This window comes from Oryx dammah, unplaced genomic scaffold (genome assembly GCF_014754425.2).
Source record: "Oryx dammah isolate SB20612 unplaced genomic scaffold, SCBI_Odam_1.1 HiC_scaffold_29, whole genome shotgun sequence".
Lineage (NCBI taxonomy): Eukaryota > Metazoa > Chordata > Mammalia > Artiodactyla > Bovidae > Oryx > Oryx dammah.
In genome coordinates, this window is record NW_024070213.1 from 7,058,390 (window position 1) to 7,079,311 (window position 20,922).

At 51.6% G+C, this 20,922-nt stretch overlaps 1 protein-coding gene across 1 annotated transcript in view; it reads right to left on the reverse strand.

Moving 5' to 3' along the window:
• Positions 1-20,922, reverse strand: part of SREBF2 (sterol regulatory element binding transcription factor 2) — a 61,777-nt gene that overhangs the window by 7,324 nt on the left and 33,531 nt on the right. The window contains exons 8-15 of the mRNA XM_040233194.1: positions 13,865-14,054; positions 13,099-13,280; positions 11,982-12,258; positions 9,118-9,287; positions 3,952-4,120; positions 2,440-2,557; positions 1,458-1,567; positions 247-379 (exon numbers count right to left, since the gene is read on the reverse strand). Coding sequence (XP_040089128.1) covers positions 247-379; positions 1,458-1,567; positions 2,440-2,557; positions 3,952-4,120; positions 9,118-9,287; positions 11,982-12,258; positions 13,099-13,280; positions 13,865-14,054 — 1,349 coding nt within the window. The remainder of the gene's footprint in view (positions 1-246; positions 380-1,457; positions 1,568-2,439; positions 2,558-3,951; positions 4,121-9,117; positions 9,288-11,981; positions 12,259-13,098; positions 13,281-13,864; positions 14,055-20,922) is intronic.

Consider the following 20,922-nt stretch of genomic DNA (forward strand, 5'->3'; position numbering starts at 1 on the left):
CACACACACACACACACACACACACACACACACACACACAGCTCGCCATGTCTGGAGTCTCCGTGGCGCCCTTGCTCCCTCGCTACATCTCTCCATCTGTCGTGTAGTCCCCAGGCTGCCTGACCCTTCATGCTGATGGCCATGCAGACCTGCTCCCCTCCCCCACTAACCCAGCGAGCCTGGCACCTGCTGGCACCAGGGGCTTCCTGGAGAGAAGCAGGCAAGAGGTCAAGGAGGGCTACGCACTCTGTCACTTCCAGGGCCTGGGGGACCCGCTCCACTTCGGTGAAGTGAGTGCGCAGAGCAGCGTCATCTCCCTGGAGCCAGCTGATGGCCATGGTGATGGCAGACGTCCACCACCGACAGACGACGTCTGGGCCTAGAGGCGAACAGAACCAAATGCCATTCCAGCGCTGCAGAGACTAGAGCCCCCCTGTTCATGCCGTCTCTCCCTCCCGACGACGGGCTGGGGCCTGTGGGCCGCCCTCTCACACCCACCAGCCCCATCTCAGAACATGTTTGGCAATTTGCCTTAACAGCCTTAAAAATGTTTACTCCTATTAACCTAGGAATTTCAATCACAAAGAGATGAGCTTAAACAGAAAGAAAAAAGACGTTCACTGTGGTGTTATTTTTAAGGAAGAAGCTGCAAACAGCCCAAACTTCCAACAGCTGTGAAAAACAGTGTTTCCAGAACACGTGTAGTAACGGTGCACTACAATCCTTCTAGTGTTTTCCTCTCTGAGGCCTAGTTCTCTCAGTGAACCTGCATGTGAAATGCCTAACAGCGCGTTGTTTTCTCAGCTCGGAAATGAGACAGGCCATGGGGTCAGAGGTCACGATGGGGAGGCTGCTCCTCTGGGATACTGCCCTCCATGGGGAGAGCTGTCAGAAGGAGCTCCACGCCCTCTCCTGCAGCCTCAGCCACATGAGAGGCGGCCGCTGTCATGCTGTCACCTGGATGACAGTTTAGAGACGGAAGCAGAGTGTCCTGCTGCCAGTTCATTCAGCAGTTGTATGGCCATCCGAGGCAGTGGGTGCCGGAGCAGTACGGACACCAGATGAAAGGCCTCTCCGGCAGAGAGCATCAGACCCAAGAGCAGCCCCAGGGACCACTGTGTACTGAAAGGTGAGTACCCTCCACCAGCCCCCAGGGCCTGGACCACTTGCTGCCCATTCTGAGCACCTGGGAGCATCCTTGACCTGTTCCGGCCAGCATCACTGACTCACTCATCATCCCACTTCTAGCAGCATCGTAATTTCCTGCCCCCAAAACACAGTCCAGTGAGGGGAACTGTGGGTGGGGGCAATGTGGGGACCGCAGAAACACACCTCAGAGCCAGAGAAGGTTCTTGAGTGGCAGACTCATAACCAATCCTGGGCCCCCAAGACGCAAGGGCTGTGAAGGATGGAGTCAAGCAGCCTGAGGCCCGTGGAGCCGCCCGCAAGGTGCTTACCAAGGGCCGACTTGAGCACGGAGCTGCTGGAGAAGGGGGCGGTCACAGTCCCCACAGAGTCCACAAAAGAGTTAAGTAATTTCAGGTACTCGAGAGCGCTGGAGAATTCACTGGAAAGAAAAGAAAGGGTCCCACTCACATCAGAGTGTACACAAGGACCTCACTCACAGCCTGGCTGGTCAGCCCCCAGCTCTGAGACCCACAGGGCCAGGCACACCCCGAGCACTGCCCCCACCAACCACTCTGGCTAGCCCCAGGCCGCCCTGACACTGTTCCCGACACTCTTCTCTCTGTGGGAAAAGCAAGGTTTCTCTTTCATCCCTCGCCCTTCAAGACCCAATTCAACCGTGGTCTCTGCCCAGAAGTTTTCTGATCCCCCAGGCAGGAGACCCCCTCTCTGCCCAGGTGCACTCTTGTCAGAACCTGGGCCCTGAAGGAGACTAATGCTGGTACCTGTCTCCCTCTCAGGTCTGACTCTGTGAAGGAAAGACTGTGCTCGGTGACTCCGTAAGAATAAGACACCGCCTGACCTCTCGGTACAGGTCTGGGTCCCCAAGATGTCTGGGCCAGAGGCGTATGCCTTCTGCTGACCTTCCCACGCTCCATTCCAAAGACCACCCTCCCCCTGCCAAAGGGCAAAGCAAAAGAAATCAAATCCCTGACCTGCTCCAAGAACTGACTCCACTCGGTGATACAGGTATGTATATAGGTGATATAGAGACAGGTGGAAAGGAGAAAAGGGGGAAGTAATATACTTGGTGGGGCAGCAAGAGGCAAAGAAGCCAGCTGTGAGCCCACAGAGGGCTCTCGTGGGGCTGCCAGGCCCGAAACATCAACACCAAAGAGTCACTGTATTTCCCTGCAGCTCCCACACGGGGGCTCGTCTCCTTAAGGGAGGTGGATCTCAGAGCCCCATCTGCGCTACCCAGGGAGGTAGCCTGAGGTGGGGGCATGGGTGGGGATGCATATCCAAGGTCCGTACCAGCTCTCCTCTTCTTGGTCTGCAGCTTTCTTCTTGGTCTGAGGTTTTACCAAGGACTCCACTGCTCGCTCCAGCAGGTTCTTACAGAAGGCCTGGTGCACCTGGGCGATGGGGTCGGCTGGAGAAGGGGAGGAAGCCAGGAGAGGGGTGAGTGGGACTCACTTAGGAGCTCAGTTTGTCCTACAGAGAAAACAGGGCGTAGGGGAGGAACCCAAGGAACAGATGTCTCCTCTGAATGGGGCCAAACCTCCCCAATGAAACCCCAGAACTGCTCGCTGAACAGTCAGAAGCAGGGGGGGGGAGCGGTGTGAGGGGTGCTGTGTCTCTTAGCAGAATGCTCAGTCCTTGCATTCAAGGCTGGGAGCTGTAAGGTGGTGGCCACGACCCTCGTCAGCAAACAGAAACCGGGAAGGTGGACAGCCACCCCAAGTCCCAGAGGCCGCCTCTTCTCCCGTGGCTCAAGAGGACGGCCACCGAGGCTCCTGCCTGACAGGGTGAGGAAGAGCCAGCTCCCGCTTAATAGCCTTCGCACAAGACCCATGGCCAGAAGTTGTCTGGCCGAGGCGATTAAACAAGAGGCCTGGCAATGTTGGCAATGACAGCTGCCTGTCACCAAGTCCCCCGACTGGCAAGCCCCAAATAGGGCGTCACCAGGCCCTTCCCCTCATTCACATGCCACAGACGTGTGGGCTTCAACTTGACAAGGACAGGGAGGCAGGACACTTAGGAATATATTCTGGGCAACAAGGCCTAGAACCAGAGCCACCAGAGGCATGAGGGCCAGGGGCAGCCTCCGCTGCAGACAGAGCAGCCTGGCCAGGCATCCGAGACCGATGACGGCTTCTGCTTTCGCCCTTCTCTCTGGGGTCGCGCATCATTCTTACTTTGAACAACAGAGTTTCTGAGAAGAAACAACAGTGGACCCCGCCTTCCCCACAAAATGCTTGACACACACTCCTAAACCTGCCAATCACGTCTGACTCCCACACGCCTGGTTCAGAGAGGACAGGACAAAGCCACTGGCTGCTCAAGCCTGGGCAAACCCGACCGGCCTTTCCCGCCCGCTGCGAGGCCGGGCGAGTCGACTCAGATCACCATCAGACACGGGGGACAGCCAGCCGGCCTCTCCTCCCGACGCCCGGAGCCCTGTCTCTGCCACCACCCTGAGCACTTGACGACCGTCTGTCGCCTGTTGTTCCCTAACTGCTCCGTCTATGTCTTGTTTGTTTTCCGGTGGAAGCGGGAGAGCGGGGCCAGCCAGCAGCTCCTCTACATCCTCTGAGTCTCCACAGTGCCCGGCACAAGGGCAAGATTCCGCTGGCACACTCAGTCACCCTTGGGGACGTGTGGTGCGGTGACTGATGCCAGGACCACGGGCTCTGAGTGGCCCAGAGGCGAGCTGGCAACCAGGCTCCGGAGCTCCTGAGTGTAGGGAACTCACAGCCAAGGCACCCTGTGTCTCCACGTGTCTGGGGGCAGCACCAGGGGGGCCCAGGGGCAAGGCGTTCTCACCTGGGTTCCTCTGGGCACAGTACAGACTCTCCTTGGCAGCTGACTTCACTGACCAGCTCCGCTCCATGAAGAACTTCTGGCCCAGGGGATGGCAGAGCCAGCGCAGTGAGTCAGGGACGGCGCTGCGCTCGGGGCCACACAGGCTCTGGGCACGACTGAGGAAATAGCTCTGTGGAAGGACGAGGACCACCGTGACACCAAGGTGGCGGACACCAGCTGCGGCCGCGGGAGGCCGTCAAAAAGTGCCACCGGGTGGAGGCAGGCTGGGGAAGGGGGGCCAGCAGGAGGGCTGGGACCCTCCATGCCTGGAAGCAAACACCCCCATGGAAACCAGGGCGTTGGCTCTGAGGGAACCTGCTGGGCTCAATGACAAACCCCAGAGGGAAGGGGTTGGGGGCTCAAGGCACCCTTGGAGACTTGGCTGTACCCTGTCCTGCTGGGTGTGCCCAACTGGACTTGAATCATGTTCTTGGCCATGCTGGTGTTCAACCTGCTGAGCTGAGCCAGGCTCTCCCAGGCGCCCCCGGCCCCCCTACAGCATGCCTGCCTCCAACCCTGTCCAACCCTGCATTCCAGCCAGGCGGCCCCCTGGGTCCTGAGACTTTTTCTCATCTGCCATTTTAATTACATATCTTTGAGAGCATTTTTAGGTAAAACTGTGTTCTGCTTTGACTCATTTTTATCTCTTTCACCTCCAAGTGTGCAGAGTGTAGAACAGGCACCCAGCAAGTGGCCAGCGACTGTCATTTACCATCGTTGTCAGTCTAGAAAGCGCCGGAGTGAGAGGGCCGCCCCGAGGTTTGCCCAGGACGCAAGCAGGCCTGCGTGATGCCCCTCCCTCAAGGCTGGCCCAGCAAGGGCTTTGTCCACCTGTTCTCTGTTCTTTGTCCAGAGAACCCCCTGGGACCTCCTCGGTGGTCCAGTGGTTAAGAACCCGCCTTGCAGTGCAGGTTGATGCAGGTTTGATCCCTGTTTGGGGAACTAAGAGCCCATATTCTACAGAGATACTGAGCCCATGTGCTGCCAACTACTGAGCCTGCACGCTGCAACTAGAGTCCGCGTGCTGTGATGAAGATCCCGTGTGCCACAACTGAGACCCAACATAGCCAAGCACATAAATAAATGAGTATTAAAAAAAAGAGAGAGAGAGAGAGACCCCCCTGCTATCCCTGGGTGAGCCCAAGCCCCTGCTTCCCAAGTCCCTCTTTAGCCCACAAGATAACATCACTCCAGGGCCCAGGGATAAACCTGCAGGGACAACGATGTTCATCCATGTTTTCAGAAATTGTGTCATTTTTTTTGACTGCGAGGAAACCTAACCCAGTCAATCCTAAAGGAAATCACCCCTAAATATTCACTGGAAGGACTGATGCTGAAGTTCCAATACTTTAGCCATCTGTTGTGAAGAGCCGACTCTCTGGAAAAGCCCTTGATGCTGGGAAAGGCTGAGGGCAAAAGACGACGAGGGATAGCAGAGGATGAGATAGTTAGATAGCACTGCTGATTCAATGGAGATGAATTTGAGCAAATTCCGGTAGACAATGGAGGACAGAGGAGCCTGGTGTGCTACAGTCCATGAGGTCGCAAAGAGCTGGATACAACATAGTGACTGAAAAACAACAAATCTTTATTCAAAAAACCCATAAAACCACTCGATACAGCACGATCTGAATGAGAAACTAGCAGAGAAGGATGAGCGGGGGAGAGAAGAACGCAGTGCAGGGAGCCTGGAGGAGGAGCGGCTGCTGGGCTGGGCCTCACCCATCACACGGCAGCCTTGCCTTCACAACCCAGGAGGCTGCTTCCTCTGCTGGTTCAGCCTGATGGTTCTGACCTTTACTGGGCTCTGAGCACCATCATCTAATGTGATGGTCTCAGAAGACTTGAATGCCAGGGTCAGAAATAGCCCTGCCAAAGCGCCACTCAAAGGACGTGGACCAAGGAGACTGGCTCTCCTGGGGGAACCTGGATACGGTTGCCTGAATCCAAAAGAAAGGATGCGTGATACAGTCCAGAAGAAAAGAGAAAAACAAAGACGTAAGATCCCACATGTTGTGCTGTGTGGCCCAAAAAACAAAACAGCAGTAACAAAAAACTGCTCACTGCTTGTTAGGCACACTCAATGTTTTCCGGGGGTTGAGGCACTCACTGGGGGACCATCTCCCCCATCCTCAGCCGCTACACACATGCCTTCCTCAAACGGATGAGTCCCTCTCACAGAGTAGCTGCGTCTTAGCAACAAGGACAATCAAAACCCCCCTGGGATTTCCGGGCTGATGGAAATGATCCTAAAATGTATACGGGAAGGTAAACAGCAGACACTAGTCACTAGGGGCAGAGGACTGACACTTCCAGACATCAAGACGTGTTAGATATACGGTCGCCAGGGGTGTGTGGTATTGGTGGTGCACTACGGAACTGACCAGAGGGTCCAGAAGCAGAGTCCTCACATGCAGACATTTAATTTATGCAGAAGGGGTGCAGCAGGGAGCGGACAGTCATTTTAACAACAGATTCTGAGACAGGGAGACAGACATGTGAAGAAGAAAGTAGATCTGGCATCTCTGCCTCTAACTTGTATACAAACCGGTTCCAAGTGGATTATGGACCCATGTGCAACATTTAAAAATAACGGGTCTATCAGACACCTAGTAGAGTATTTTCATGACACTGGGGTAAGATAAAGGAATACTAAACAGGACATGATATATCTGTTAAGGAAAAGAATAGACTAGATTTCATGAACATTAAGAACTTGTGCTTATTGATCAACACCACTGAGAGAACAAGCAAGCTACAGAGTGGGAGAAGACACATGCAAAGCACATCTCCAACCAAGGATCAGAGCAGAGAACTCCTCAAACCAACAGAAAGACAGACATCACAAATGAAAAACAGGCAGAAGATATGAACAGGGTGTTCACAAAGGAGGCTATGTCCAAATGGCCCATAAATGAAAACTATGAGATAACCACCAGAAGGGCTAAAAACCCAGAACTATCCTGTGTCTGCTGAGGGTACAGAACTGAAACTCTCTACACTGCTGGTGAAGTGAAAACTGGTTCATCCACTTTGGAAAACTGCCAGGCTGTGGATACTGAAGCTGAGCAAATGAAAACCTCTGAGCTAGCAGCACCGGACCAGAAATGCAGGCACACGTCCACCGAGAGAACAGGAATGTTCATGGCAGCACTACTCACAGTAACCCAAACAGGAAGCGACCCCCAAGTCCACTGATAAGTGTCTGGTCATACAGTGGGCTCCCATGAAGCAATGAGAATGGACAGTCTGTAACCACGCGCAACAACACGAATGGACCTTGCACGTGGCGCTGAGCGGAAAGGGCAGAGAGCTGCGGGGAGCACATGTGGCTCTCCTCCTACCGAGCTTAGAGGCGCAAAGCGTCTGAGCGCGTCGGGATGGTGGCTACCTGGCTGGGGGGCTGGGGGTGGGGAGTGGCAGTTTGCAGATGGCAAGGGCCCCAAGGGAGGCTTCCGGGGTCTGGGTTGTGTTCTGTTTCTGGATCTATCTGTTGGTTATAAGTGTGTGTGTTCATTTTGGGAAGTCGCTGACCTATGTATTTATAATTTGTATACTTTTCTATAGGCATATTGTACTTTAATAAAAAGCTTCCAGGAACAACAAACAGCAGGGAGGTTAACCTATCGTGATGGAATTCATAACACTGGTCCTCTCTGTGGGGGCAGCACGGGCAAAGGCCTGCAGGAGGCTCTGGGGGTGATGGGAACACACAGCTTCTTGATCTGGGTGGCTGTTACGCAGGTCAGTTCACTGTGTGGAAATTTATCAAGTTGCTAAGTTAAAATGGACACATTTTACTGTGTGTATGTTGTATTTCGATTATGCCTTGAAAACTTCTGGGGGGCAGAGAAGTGACAAACGTGATGACGCTGGCCCAGGGCACTAGGACAGCTCCCAGCCCAGAGAGTCCACCTCGACCTCCTCTAGGATGGGGTCGGGAGCCCAGCATGCTCTCCGGGCAGCCATCCAGACCCCACCGCACCCTGCTGCCCCTAAGGCCTGGGCCTGGTCTGGGTTCCTTTCTGACTGCGAGCCACCCCCACAGGGTGAAGGTCCTGCTTGCCACTGCACGTCCTCCCCAGGGAGTGCCTGGCCTCAGTAACCTTTGCTGAATGAACCTCTTATTTGGGTCTTGGGAACACCGTCTTCCTCTCCCGTGCCCTCTGTCACCCAGAGTATGGTGACACGCTTCAAGCACATCAGTGTCAGCATGGGGCACGTTCCTGCTCATTCTCAGCGCATCCATGCTATTAATGAGATATGGACATGGATAGGGGGATAAGATCATTTTCTCCTGAACACAGCTGATGTGGTAGGCAGCCAACCCAAAGCTAACACTGAGTAAGACATGCCTGTGTCTGCTGGAAGAAGAGAAAGCCTGAGGTCAGCAGAGGCTGTGAACGAGTTGGCAACACGGTCTGTGAATTATCCAGTTGTGAGTTCCCAAGGCTGGCCCTGTGCCAGGCACACTGGAGGAAACCACGGTCTCCACCCGGAGTCTGACGCGAGCCCCTCACAAGACATACAGTGTTTTCCACTTCTAGACCCACAGAGCTGTGATCAACACAAGGTACCAAACAGAAGGCATTCTCAGTTAATAATAGAACCAGGAGACACAACCAGCAGACTCCAAGCAGAAGAGTCACACATTAGCCTCTTGAATACAAGGTCACTCTTATCACTGAAGCAATACCTCAAGGTACTAAAATGCCTTGTTTTGTTTAAAATGGCTCAGAGGAAGGAATTCTTGTCTGTTTTATTTACTGCCAAGTATCTGTGGACATCTACCCCTCAAGGTGGTCAGCATCTGAGGGCAGGGCCCACACCAATTTTTGCATCTTGGCTCTTGGCTGGGAAGGGCTTCCCTGGTGGCTCAGACAGTAAAGAATCTGCCTGCAATTCTTTGAGATGCGGGATCAATCCCTGGGTCAGGAAGATCCCTGGAGACGAAAATGGCAACCCACTCCAGAATTCCTGCCTGAAGAATTCCATGGACAGAGGAGCCTGGTGGGTTACGGTCCATGGGGTCGCAGAGTTGGACACGACTGAGCGACTTTGACTCACTCACTTGGCTCGGAAGGGCGCTCTGAGAAGGTCCAGGGGAGGGAAGTGAAGGACACTCACCGCCAGGAAGCCCAGCTTGCCTCCACACCTGGTCTTGAGCCCCATGGCGGCGGTCAGGTGGATCTCCACCAGCGTGCTCGGAGAGATCTTCTCCTCAGCACACTCAGCCAGGTTCACCGCGCACAAGGCCATGTGCACGTCGGAACAGGGGGATCCCACGGGAAGCTTGCCTATGGTAGCAGAAATGGGATGATGAATGTTAACAGAGGCCCTCAACCCACGCTTTCTCCTGCCTCCTCCAGCACCAGCAGAGCAAGAGCAGAGCCATGGCGGGGAAGCCGGTGGACTCTGTGATCAGACAGTCCTGGATGGGGCGCCAGCCCTGCGACCCAGTAGCTGTGCTCCCTTCTACCTCACAGGTGGTTGAGGACAAGAGAAAGCACAGCCCGCAGCCCCAGCCCTGGGTAACGGAAGTGGTCAGGACTTCAGGTGAGTGGACAGGACTCAGGGGGCAAGCTGCAGCATTTTCCCAAACGGTGTCAACAGCACGGCCGTGTTCTGCTAACACAGTCCTGTGTTTCCAAACGGTGCAAGAAAGGTTGAAAAAATAAAAACTGATCTGAATTTATCTTGCTTTAACAAGACCCCACAGTCTATAAAGCACACACCCTTTCGAGGGAAGGACGTTACACAAAACTGAGCCATGACGGCCAGACATATCTTGGTGGGGAGGTGGACGGCCAGGAGAGGCTTACTGCACCCTCCCGTGAGGGAGGCTCTTCAGGGACCAGACCCCAAGGCACGTCAAAGGCTCTGAGGCTCTCACACTGCCACCTGCCTTGGTCCTCACTACAGTGAGGGGAGGTGGCCAGCACAAGCAGTTGCCTTTTTTTTTTTTTTTGGTGGGAGGGGAACAGGTTGTCCCTTGGGGGGTGGCCAGCCAGGCCTCCTGACCCCGCCTGGCCTCTTTGATCTCATATCAGGCCCCAGACTTCATTCGGCACAGACGTTTAGGTATTGGTCTTCCCAGAAGGCACCACCAACTGGGCTTTCTCCTTTGTGGGGAAGGCAAGCAGAGGGCAGCGTGGGGACCATGTCATCTCTTGGTCACTGTCCTCTCGGGGCCCTGCTCAGGGCCAGGCCCACCAAGTGCTGGGTGAGTGTGGGGGATGAGCAGTGTGAACCATCTCAGCTGGAACTTTCCCGAACAGATGCAGCTTCTGGATCAGAGACCTGGATGGAGCCTGTTCCATCCCCAGGGGCTCAGGATGGACGGGGAAGCAGGGAAGGTCTGCACATGGGGCCCCACTGCGAGAGCTCTACAAGGCCGCAGGTGTTCCAGCCCCACACTGCCCCAGAGTCTCATCTCCATCCCCCTGGCCTGGGAGCGCCCCATCCCTGGGCGAAGCTCCCCCAGCCACCAGGCCACCTATGGCCTTCCTGTCGCTGCGCCCGTGGCTGCTCTCTGCCCTCGTCTCACCCCCATCCCAGTAGCAACCTCCCTTCTTGAATCCCCTCCTCCCCACACACCAAGCCTCTCGGCCTCTCCTGCCCGGCCACCTCTCAGGTCACCCTCTGCCCCGCTCCCTGTCCCTGCCCTGTCCTTTCCGTGTGGGTCTCCTCCCACATGCCATGAGGGCCCTTTCATCAGCGCCCATAGCTTTTATCCTCACCTGCAAACCAGAGGCCCAGCCCCAACCGTGGACAACAGATCCAGTGCAGCCCCCCACTGAACAGCCCTCCTCAGTGTCTCGTGGACAAGGGTCCAAAGCTGGATGTCTCACCTCGTCCCTAGAAAGCTGTGTGTCTCCTCTTCTCCCCACCTTTGTTGGTGGCAACACGATTCACCCCAACTCTCAAGCAAGAAACCAGGGAAGCCCCTTACCCAGTTTTCCTTACCCTTCCCATGCAATGAGTCCCCAAGGCCTGTCAACCACCTACTCCTCCCTGTCTGTCTTCTCGGCACCTGCACCCGCTCCCACAGGGCCTCCCAAAGGCAGCCTCTCCATCGGAGTGAATCTTCTTGGCTTCAGAGCCCAGGCCTGATGACGTCATTGCCCCCACTGTGCTGGCTCCCGTCACCCTCCCCTCACACAGCCCACCTGGGGACACCACCAGGCGGGGGCGCTCCTCCTTGGGAACACGTCCCTCGGCCTGGAAGACACATCCCCTCAGCAGAGCCAGTGAACTCAAACGCCTCCTTGCACGCAAAGCCGCAAGGCTTTCAGGGCCCTACCCAATATGGACCCCTCCCTCCCAGCTGAAACCCAACTCTTCTGTGACCCCTAAACCACACTGAACTGTAATTCACCTGCTGACCAATCTGCTTCTCTATTAGAGCAGGACTTTGTTGAATGAAATAAAGGATCACGTTTCACTGATTCTAAGACGCCATCAATTTTAAGTTTCTCTATTAACTTAAGCACCATCACAGAAAAACCACTGCCAACTTAACCATGACACTCAATGTGCAGAGGACACAGCCTGGTGCAGAGATGTTAAAGTGAGAAAAACACGTGTCTTATAATGATGAAAGACTTCCCCGGTGGCTCAGATGGTTAAAAAAATCTGCCTGCAATGTGGGAGATCTGGGTTCGATCCCAGGGTCAGGAGGATTCTCTGGAGGAGGGCATGGCAACCCACTCCAGTGTTCTTGCTTGGAGAACCCCATGGACAGAGAAGCCTGGTGGGCTACAGTCCACGGGGTCGCAGAGAGTCTGATGCGCCTGAACGACTGAGCACACGTAATGAGGAACTGTGTCTTCACAGCCGTGGCCATGGGTGGAGGGCAGGTCTAACCATCCTCGATGAGCATTGCAAAGGGGACTTTGTTGATCTGGGGCGGAAAACTGGCAAACTGAGGCGGGGTGGGGCGACAGTGCAGGGCACTGGGAGGTGGGCCGGGCCGCGGCGCCAGCCCTCACCTGTGATGTGCAGCTGGTGCAGCCTGTGGTAGGCCAGGGCTGCATCCCGGGCGCTGGTCTTCGCTTCCTCCTCAAAGCCCGCAGCAGTGGCTGGGGCAGCCCGCCGGTGCTGGAAGACCTTCTTGAGCAGCCAGCGCACCAGGCGCAGCTTCTGCAGGCTGTAGCGGATCACGTTCCAGGAGAGGCTGCAGGCCAGGTCCAGGCGGGAGGTGGGCAGGGCCCGGCCCAGTACCGACAGGCAGGTTTGCAGGTTGGCCGCGGCAGCTGCAAAGTCCCCCTGATGGGAAGCGAGAAGGTGTAACATTCGCCAGCCTTGGGACGGCCTTTTAGTTTCGTTTTAGTGAAAACTCTTACTTTCTCTTCAGTCCTCCAGGTTATCAGAGTAATGCATGCTTAGTGAAGAAAAATCTGGGAAAACTCAGAAAGCTACAGAAAAGTACAAAGAAATCACCTGGAATCTTATCCCTTAGAATGACTGCTGCCATTCTGACATACTTCCTCCCAGCCTTTGTGCTTAACTGGGATTGTACCATGTTCTATCTTTAAGCAAATATTCTATCCAGAATTTCCCACAGTACCTTTCATACATAAGGTGATAACATGGATGGAGACGATGAACCAAGTAATCTTTTAGGCTTGTAGGTTCTTAAAGTGTGGTTCCCAGAGACCAGGAACATCATCAGCCCCTGGGATCTTGTTAGAAATGTGAATTCCTGGTTTTCCATCCCACCCCTTCCCCTCTACCGACTCAGAACCTCTGGGATGGGCATGGGCCCTCAGGGTGGTCCTGATGACCCTGAAGTTTGAGAACCACAGTTTTAGACAAATATGCAGTGAAACTACTCTGACCGAGGATCTGAACAGGTCTCTGCCAACCTGAGAGGGCCTAGCGGACAGTCTACTGCCCTGTACTGAAGACCCTGTCTGTGTTTTTCTCATTCCTGGAGGCCACACTTGGGAAACTAGGGTCAACGCTCTTCTCCTTTCCCATCATGCAATGGGTATGACACCCAAACCTTCCTTCCTGTACCTTTAAGAAGAGAGGACCCTGAAGAAGAGGGACAGAGGATGCCCACGCTCTGAGCATGACGGTCTCTGAGCCCATGCGCAGACTCACCCGGGCGAGGTCCAGGTCCGCCTGCTTCCGGTGCCTCCAGAAGGTGACTGAGGAGCGCGAGTGCGGCCGGATCACCGGCTCCCCATGAACCAGCAGCTTCACAAAGACGCTCAGCACGATCATGCCGTTCACCAGCCACAGGAGAAGCGTTGGCATCATCCAGTCGAGCCAGCCCCTGGAGCCTTCGGAGAAGCGTCTCAGCTGAGCCCATGAGGAAGGGCCCACCCACTCACCCAGGGCAGCCCTAGGGGGACTGCAGGGCACCTGACCCACCCCTCAGGTTAATTGAAACAAATGTGATTGCTTCATTTAGTAACAATGTCTAAGTGCTTAGAGCACAAATAAATACATGCAATTAATCCACACTGTAGAAAATCTGGGACAATTCCACAGCCTCAATAGGAGCCCTGGAACCCTTGTCACCATGGGGCAGAATGCCACACAACTTTGCTGGCCAAGGCAGGGCTCACAGCTGGTTTAACGACTCAGGCAGCAAGACCACATCCTCCTCCAAACAGGCACACCCCCAAACCCCCAATTACAGCTGAGCAGGGTCCTGATTTGTTTCGCTATTTCTGATTGAACTTAGGTTTGTCCTGTTACTTGTACATGCAACTGATGCCGGTCGCTATCAGAAGCAATTAGGTGGGGCTCACTGTGAAAGCCCTTTGGGACCTGGTGACAAGCCAAGCAGGTTGCGAGTAGGGCCTTCTCCTGCCACAGTAGCCCACTCGTGCCCGGGTGGCCCGAGGCGCCCTCCACCTACCTGACTCGAGTGACAGCATGCTACGGCCAGGGCCTGAGTGCGGATGCTGGTCTGCGTCGTGGGCACCCCCCCACTGCAGCAGAGCGGTCAGGGGGTTAAAGGAGAGGCAGAGGAAGGTGAGGACACACAGCAGGATGCGGGAGCGGTCCACCATGCCCAGTGCGACCGGGGAGTCTGGCTCATCTTTGACCTTCGAAACAGGGGGCCGCGAGGCGAGAAGGAAGACTGCAGTGAGTTTTTATAGCATTTTACTTTTTATATATTGGAATCGGGACTCTGAGATTTAAATTCAAGACCATGAAGCTGGATGGGAATAAACTCAGGAGGGAACTAAGAGGTTCACGCCTCTCCCACTGCTGCTCAGACACGGGGGCCCTCACCCAAGGAAGAGGGCCCCCCTGGGAGAAGAACGCGTTCTAAAGACTGGAAGGAGAGGGGCCCTGCTGTTACCACAGTGCTCCAACACAAAGGAGAACACCCTGAGGGATTCCGCTGCTGTGTAATTCCATAACAGGCAAGCTGATCTAAAGCGACTGAAGGCAAAATCAGAAGTTAACTCTGAGCCTGGAGAGGTATGGGTGAACTTCCTGCAAAAGTGTACATTCACGGGAGATAAATATGTTCTCTATCATTTTTTTAAAAAACTAGAAAGGATTTATTCATTTATTGTTATTTTTTAGTTAAAGTATAATTGACCTACAAACATTATGTTGGCTCCAGGTACACAACACAGTGCTTGGACTATTTTCATACATGACACTATCTCTACAATAAATCTAGCTGCCATCTGTCACCAGACAAAATTATCACAACATTACTGACTATTTTCCCCATGTTGTAAATCTCTTCCCTCTGACTGATTTATTTTTTTATCTGGAAGTCTGTATCTCTAAGTCTCGCCTCCTATTTCACTCACCCTCCCACACCCCTCCCCTCTGGCAATTACCCATTTGTTATCTTTATCTAAGCATCTGCTTCTGTTTTGTACTTATTTTTTTTTTAACATTCCATATATAAGTGAAATTCTTAAAGAGATGGGAATACCAGACTGCAAGGAGATCCAACCAGTCCATTCTAAAGGAGATCAACCCGGGGATTTCTTTGAAAGGAATGATGCTAAAGCTGAAACTCCAGTACTTTGGCCACCTCATGAGAAGAGTTGACTCATTGGGAAAAACTCTGATGTTGGGAGGGATTGGGGGCAGGAGGAGAAGGGGGCGACCGAGGATGAGATGGCTGGATGGCATCACGGACTCGATGGACGTGAGTCTGAGTGAACTCCGGGAGATGGTGATGAACAGGGAGGCCTGGCGTGCTGCGATTCATGGGGTCTCAAAGAGTCGGATACGACTGAGCAACTGAACTGAACTGAACTGATCTGAATACCAGATCACCTGACCTGTCTCTTGAGAAACCTATATGCAGGTCAGGAAGCAACAGTTAGAACTGGACATGGAACAATAGACTGGTTCTAAATCGGGAAAGGAGTACCTCAAGGCTGTACATTGTCACCCTGCTTATTTAACTTATATGCTGGAAGAAGCACAGCTGGAGTCAAGATTGCTGGGAAAAATATCAATAACCTCAGACATGCAGATGACACCACCCTTATGGCAGAAAGTGAAAAGGAACTAAACAGCCTCTTGATGAAAGTGAAAGAGGAGAGTGAAATAGTTGGCTTAAAGCTCAACATTCAGGAAACTAAGATCATGTCATCTGGTCCCATTACTTCATGGGAAATAGATGGGCAAACAGTGGAAACAGTGTCAGACTTTATTTTAGGGGGGCTCCAAAATCACTGCAGATGGTGACTGCAGCCATGAAATTAAAAGACGCTTACTCCTTGGAAGGAAAGTTATGACCAACCTAGATAGCATATTGAAAAGCAGAGACATTGCTTTGCCAACAAAGGTCCGTCTAGTCAAGGCTATTGTTTTTCCAGTGGTCATGTATGGATGTGAGAGTTGGAGGTGATGAAAGCTGAGCACAGAAGAATTGATGCTTTTGAACTGTGGTGTTCAAGAAGACTCTTGAGAGTCCCTTGGACTGCCAGTCCATTCTAAAGGAGATCAGTCCTGGGTGTTCATTGGAAGGACTGATGTTGAAGCTGAAACTCCAAGAGATACCCCACGCCCAAGGTAAGAGAAACCCAAGTAAGATGGTAGGTGTTGCAAGAGGGCATCAGAGGGCAGACACACTGAAACCATACTCACAGAAAACTAGTCAATCTAATCACACTAGGACCACAGCCTTGTCTAACTCAATGAACCTAACCCATGCCCGTGGGGTAACCCAATATGGGCAGGTCATGGTGGAGAGGTCTGACAGATTGTGGTCCACTAGAGAAGGGAATGGCAAACCACTTCAGTATTCTTGCCTTGAGAACCCCATTAACAGTATGAAAAGGCAAAATGACAGGATACCGAAAGAGGAACTCCCCTGGTCAGTAGGTGCCCAATATGCTACTGGAGATCAGTGGAGAAATAACTCCAGAAATAATGAAGGGATGGAGCCAAAGCAAAAACAATACCCAGCTGTGGATGTGACTGGTGATAGAAGCAAGGTCCAATGCTGTAAAGAGCAATATTGCATAGGAACCTGGAATGTCAGGTCCATGAATCAAGGCAAATTGGAAGTGGTCAAACAAGAGATGGCAAGGGTGAACGTCGACATTCTAGGTATCAGCGAACTAAAATGGACTGGAATGGGTGAATTTAACTCAGATGACCATTATATCTACTACTGCGGGCAGGAATCCCTCAGAAGAAATGGAGTAGCCATCATAGTCAACAAAAGAGTCCGAAATGCAGTACTTGGATGCAATCTCAAAAACGACAGAACGATCTCTGTTTGTCTCCAAGGCAAACCATTCAATATCACAGTAATCCAAGCCTATGCCCCAACCAGTAATGCTGAAGAAGCTGAAGTTGAACGGTTCTATGAAGACCTACAAGACCTTTTAGAACTAACACCCAAAAAAGATGTCCTTTTCATTATAGGGGACTGGAATGCAAAAGTAGGAAGTCAAGAAACACCTGGAGTAACAGGCAAATTTGGCCTTGGGATGCAGAATGAAGCAGGGCAAAGTAATAGAGTTTTGCCAAGAAAATGCACTGGTCAGAGCAAACACCCTCTTCCAACAACACAAGAGAAGACTCTGCACATGGACATCACCAGATGGTCAACACCGAAATCAGACTGATTATATTCTATGCAGCCAAAGATGGAGAAGCTCTATACAGTCAACAAAAACAAGACCAGGAGCTGACTGTGGCTCAGATCATCAACTCCTTATTGCCAAATTCAGACTCAAATTGAAGAAAGTAGGGAAAACCGCTAGACCATTCAGGTATGACCTAAATCAAATCCCTTATGATTATAGAGTGGAAGTGAGAAATAGATTTAAGGGCCTAGATCTGATAGATAGAGTGCCTGATGAACTATGGAATGAGGTTCGTGACATTGTACAGGAGACAGGGATCAAGACCATCCCCATGGAAAAGAAATGCAAAAAAGCAAAATGGCTGTCTGGGGAGGCCTTACAAATAGCAATGAAAAGAAGAGAGGTGAAAAGCAAAGGAGAAAAGGAAAGATATAAGCATCTGAATGCAGAGTTCCAAAGAACAGCAAGAAGAGATAAGAAAGCCTTCTTCAGCGATCAATGCAAAGAAATAGAGGAAAACAACAGAATGGAAAAGACTAGAGATCTCTTCAAGAAAATTAGAGATACTAAGGGAACATTTCGTGCAAAGATGGGCTCAATAAAGGACAGAAATGGTCTGGACCTAACAGAAGCAGAAGATATTAAGAAGAGGTGGCAAGAATACACGGAAGAACTGTACAAAAAAGATCTTCATGACCCGGATAATCACAACGGTGTGATCACTCATCTGGAGCCAGACATCCTGGAATGTGAAGTCAAGTGGGCCTTAGAAAGCATCACTACGAACAAAGCTAGTTGAGGTGATGGAATTCCAGTTGATCTGTTTCAAATCCTGAAAGATGATGCTGTGAAAGTGCTGCACTCAATATGCCAACAAATTTGGAAAACTCAGCAGTGGCACAGGACTGGAAAAGGTCAGTTTTCATTCCAATCCCAAAGAAAGGCAATGCCAAAGAATGCTCAAACTACCACACAATTGCATTCATCTCACATGCTAGTAAAGTAATGCTTAAAATTCTCCAAGCCAGGCTTCAGCAATATGTGAACCGTGAACTTCCTGATGTTCAAGCTGGTTTTAGAAAAGGCAGAGGAACCGGAGATCAAATTGCCAACATCTGCTGGATCATCGAAAAAGCAAGAGAGTTCCAGAAAAACATCTATTTCTGCTTTATTGACTATGCCAAAGCCTTTGACTGTGTGGATCACAATAAACTGTGGGGAATTCTGAAAGAGACGGGAATACCAGACCACCTGACCTGCCTCTTGAAAAATCTGTATGCAGGTCAGGAAGCAACAGTTAGAACTGGACATGGAGCAACAGACTGGTTCCAAATAGGAAAAGGAGTATGTCAAGGCTGTATATTGTCACCCTGCTTATTTAACTTCTATGCAGAGTACATCATGAGAAATGCTGGACTGAAGAAACACAAGCTGGAATCAAGATTGCCGGGAGAAATATCAATAACCTCAGATATGCAGAAGACACCACTCTTATGACAGAAAGTGAAGAGGATCTAAAAAGCCTCTTGATGAAAGTGAAAGAGGAGAGTGAAAAAGTTGGCTTAAAGCTCAACATTCAGAAAATTAAGATCATGGCATATGGTCCCATCACTTCATGGGAAATAGATGGGCAAACAGTGGAAGCAGTGTCAGACTTTATTTTTGGGGGCTCCAAAATCACTGCAGATGGTGATTGCAGCCATGAAATTAAAAGACGCTTACTCCTTGGAAGAAAAGTTATGACCAACCTAGATAGTATATTCAAAAGCAGAGACATTACTTTGCCGACTAAGGTCCATCTAGTCAAGGCTATGGTTTTTCCAGTAGTCATGTATGGATGTGAGACTTGGACTGTGAAGAAGGCTGAGCACTGAAGAATTGATGCTTTTGAACTGTGGTGTTGGAGAAGACTCCTGAGAGTCCCTTGGACTGCAAGGAGATGCAACTAGTCCATTCTGAAGGAGATCAGCCCTGGGATTTCTTTGGAAGGAATGATGCTAAAGCTGAAGCTCCAGTACTTTGGCCACCTCATGCGAAGAGTTGACTCATTGGAAAAGACTTTGATGCTGGGAGGGATTGGGGGCAGGAGGAGAAGGGGATGACAGAGGATGAGATGGTTGCATGGCATCACTGATTCGATGGACGTGAGTCTGAGTGAACTCCGAGTGTTGGTGATGGACAGGGAGGCCTGGCGTGCTGCGATTCATGGGTTTGCAGAGTCGGACACGACTGAGCGACTGAACTGAACTGAACTGAATTGGCCATCTCACGCAAAGAGTTGACTCATTGAGAAAGACCCTAACGCTGGGAAAGATTAGGGGCAGGAGAAGAAGGGGACGACAGAGGATGAGATGGCTGGATGGCATCACCGACTCAATGGACATGGGTTTGGGTAGACTCCGGGAGTTGGTCATGGACTGGCAGGGAGGCCTGGCATGCTGTGATTCATGGGGTCAGAAAGAGTCGGACACAACTGAACAACTGAAGTGATAAGTGAAATTATGTGTGGTTAGCTTTCTCTAACTCATTTCACTTAGCATCATAGCCTCTAGGATCATACGGGTTGTCACGAAATTTCATTCTTTTTTATGGCCTTCTTTCTTCAGAAAAATAGCCAGAAGTGGAACTGCTGAATTGGATGGTAATTGTCTTTTAAACTTTTTGAGGAACCTCCATACTACTTTCCATAATGGCTGCACCAACCAACATTCCCCCAACAGCTGGGTGAGGGCTCCCTTCTCTCCACATCCTTGCCGACACTTGTCATTCTCTGACTAATTTCACTTTAGTATAACACCCTCTAGGTCCATCCACAGTGCTGCAAATGGTAAGAGTTCACTATTTTTAATGGCTAATATTTCATTGCATGTATACCACATCTTCTTTACCCATTCATCTATTTATAGGCACTTAGGTGGCTTCCATACCTTGACTATTGTGAATAAGGCTGCAATAAACACAAGAGTACATATATCTTTTCAAATTGGTATTTCTGTTTTCTTCAGAAAATACCCAGAAGGGGAACTGCTGAATTGGGTGGTAGTTCTACTTTAAACCTTTTTTTAGGAACCTCCCTCCATACTGCTTTCCATAGTGTGTGTGTTACTCACGCAGTCGTGTCCGACTCTTTTCGGCCCCATGGACTGTAGCCCACCAGGCTCCTCTGTCCATGGGATTCTCCAGGCAAGAACATTGGAGCGGGTGGCCATTTCCTTCTCCAGGGGATGAAGCCGGGTCTCCCACCCTGCAGGCAGATTCTTCACTGTCTGAGCCACCAGGGAAGCTTTCGATAATGGCTGCACCAGTTTACATTCACACCAACAGTGCACTAGGGTTCTCTTCTCCACATTCTCACCAACACCTGTTATTTGTTGTCTTTTTGATAATAGCTACTCTGACAGGTGTGAGGTAGTATCTCACCATGGTTCTGATTTGCATTTCCCTGATGATTACTGGGAAGGAGCGGTGGCTGCTCTGGCGCAGGAGGGCCAAGAGGAGCTATTCCACGTTCAAGGTCAGGAGGGGCAGCTGTGAGGAGATACCCCTCATCCAAGGTAAGGAGCAGTGGCTGAGCTTGGCTGGAGCAGCCGTGAAGAGATACTCCACGTCCAAGGTAAAAGAAACCCAAATAAGACCGTAGGTGTTGCGAGAGGCATCAGAGGGCAGACACACTGAAACCATACTCACAGAAAACTAATCAATCTAATCACATGGACCACAGCCTTGTCTAACTCAGTGAAACTAAGCCATGCCGTGTGGGGCCACCCAAGACAGGCAGGTCATGGTGGAGAGGTCTGACAGAATGTGGTCCACTGGAGAAGGGAATGGCAAACCACTTCAGTATTCTTGCCTTGAAAACCCCATGAACAGTATGAACAGGCAAAATGATAGGATA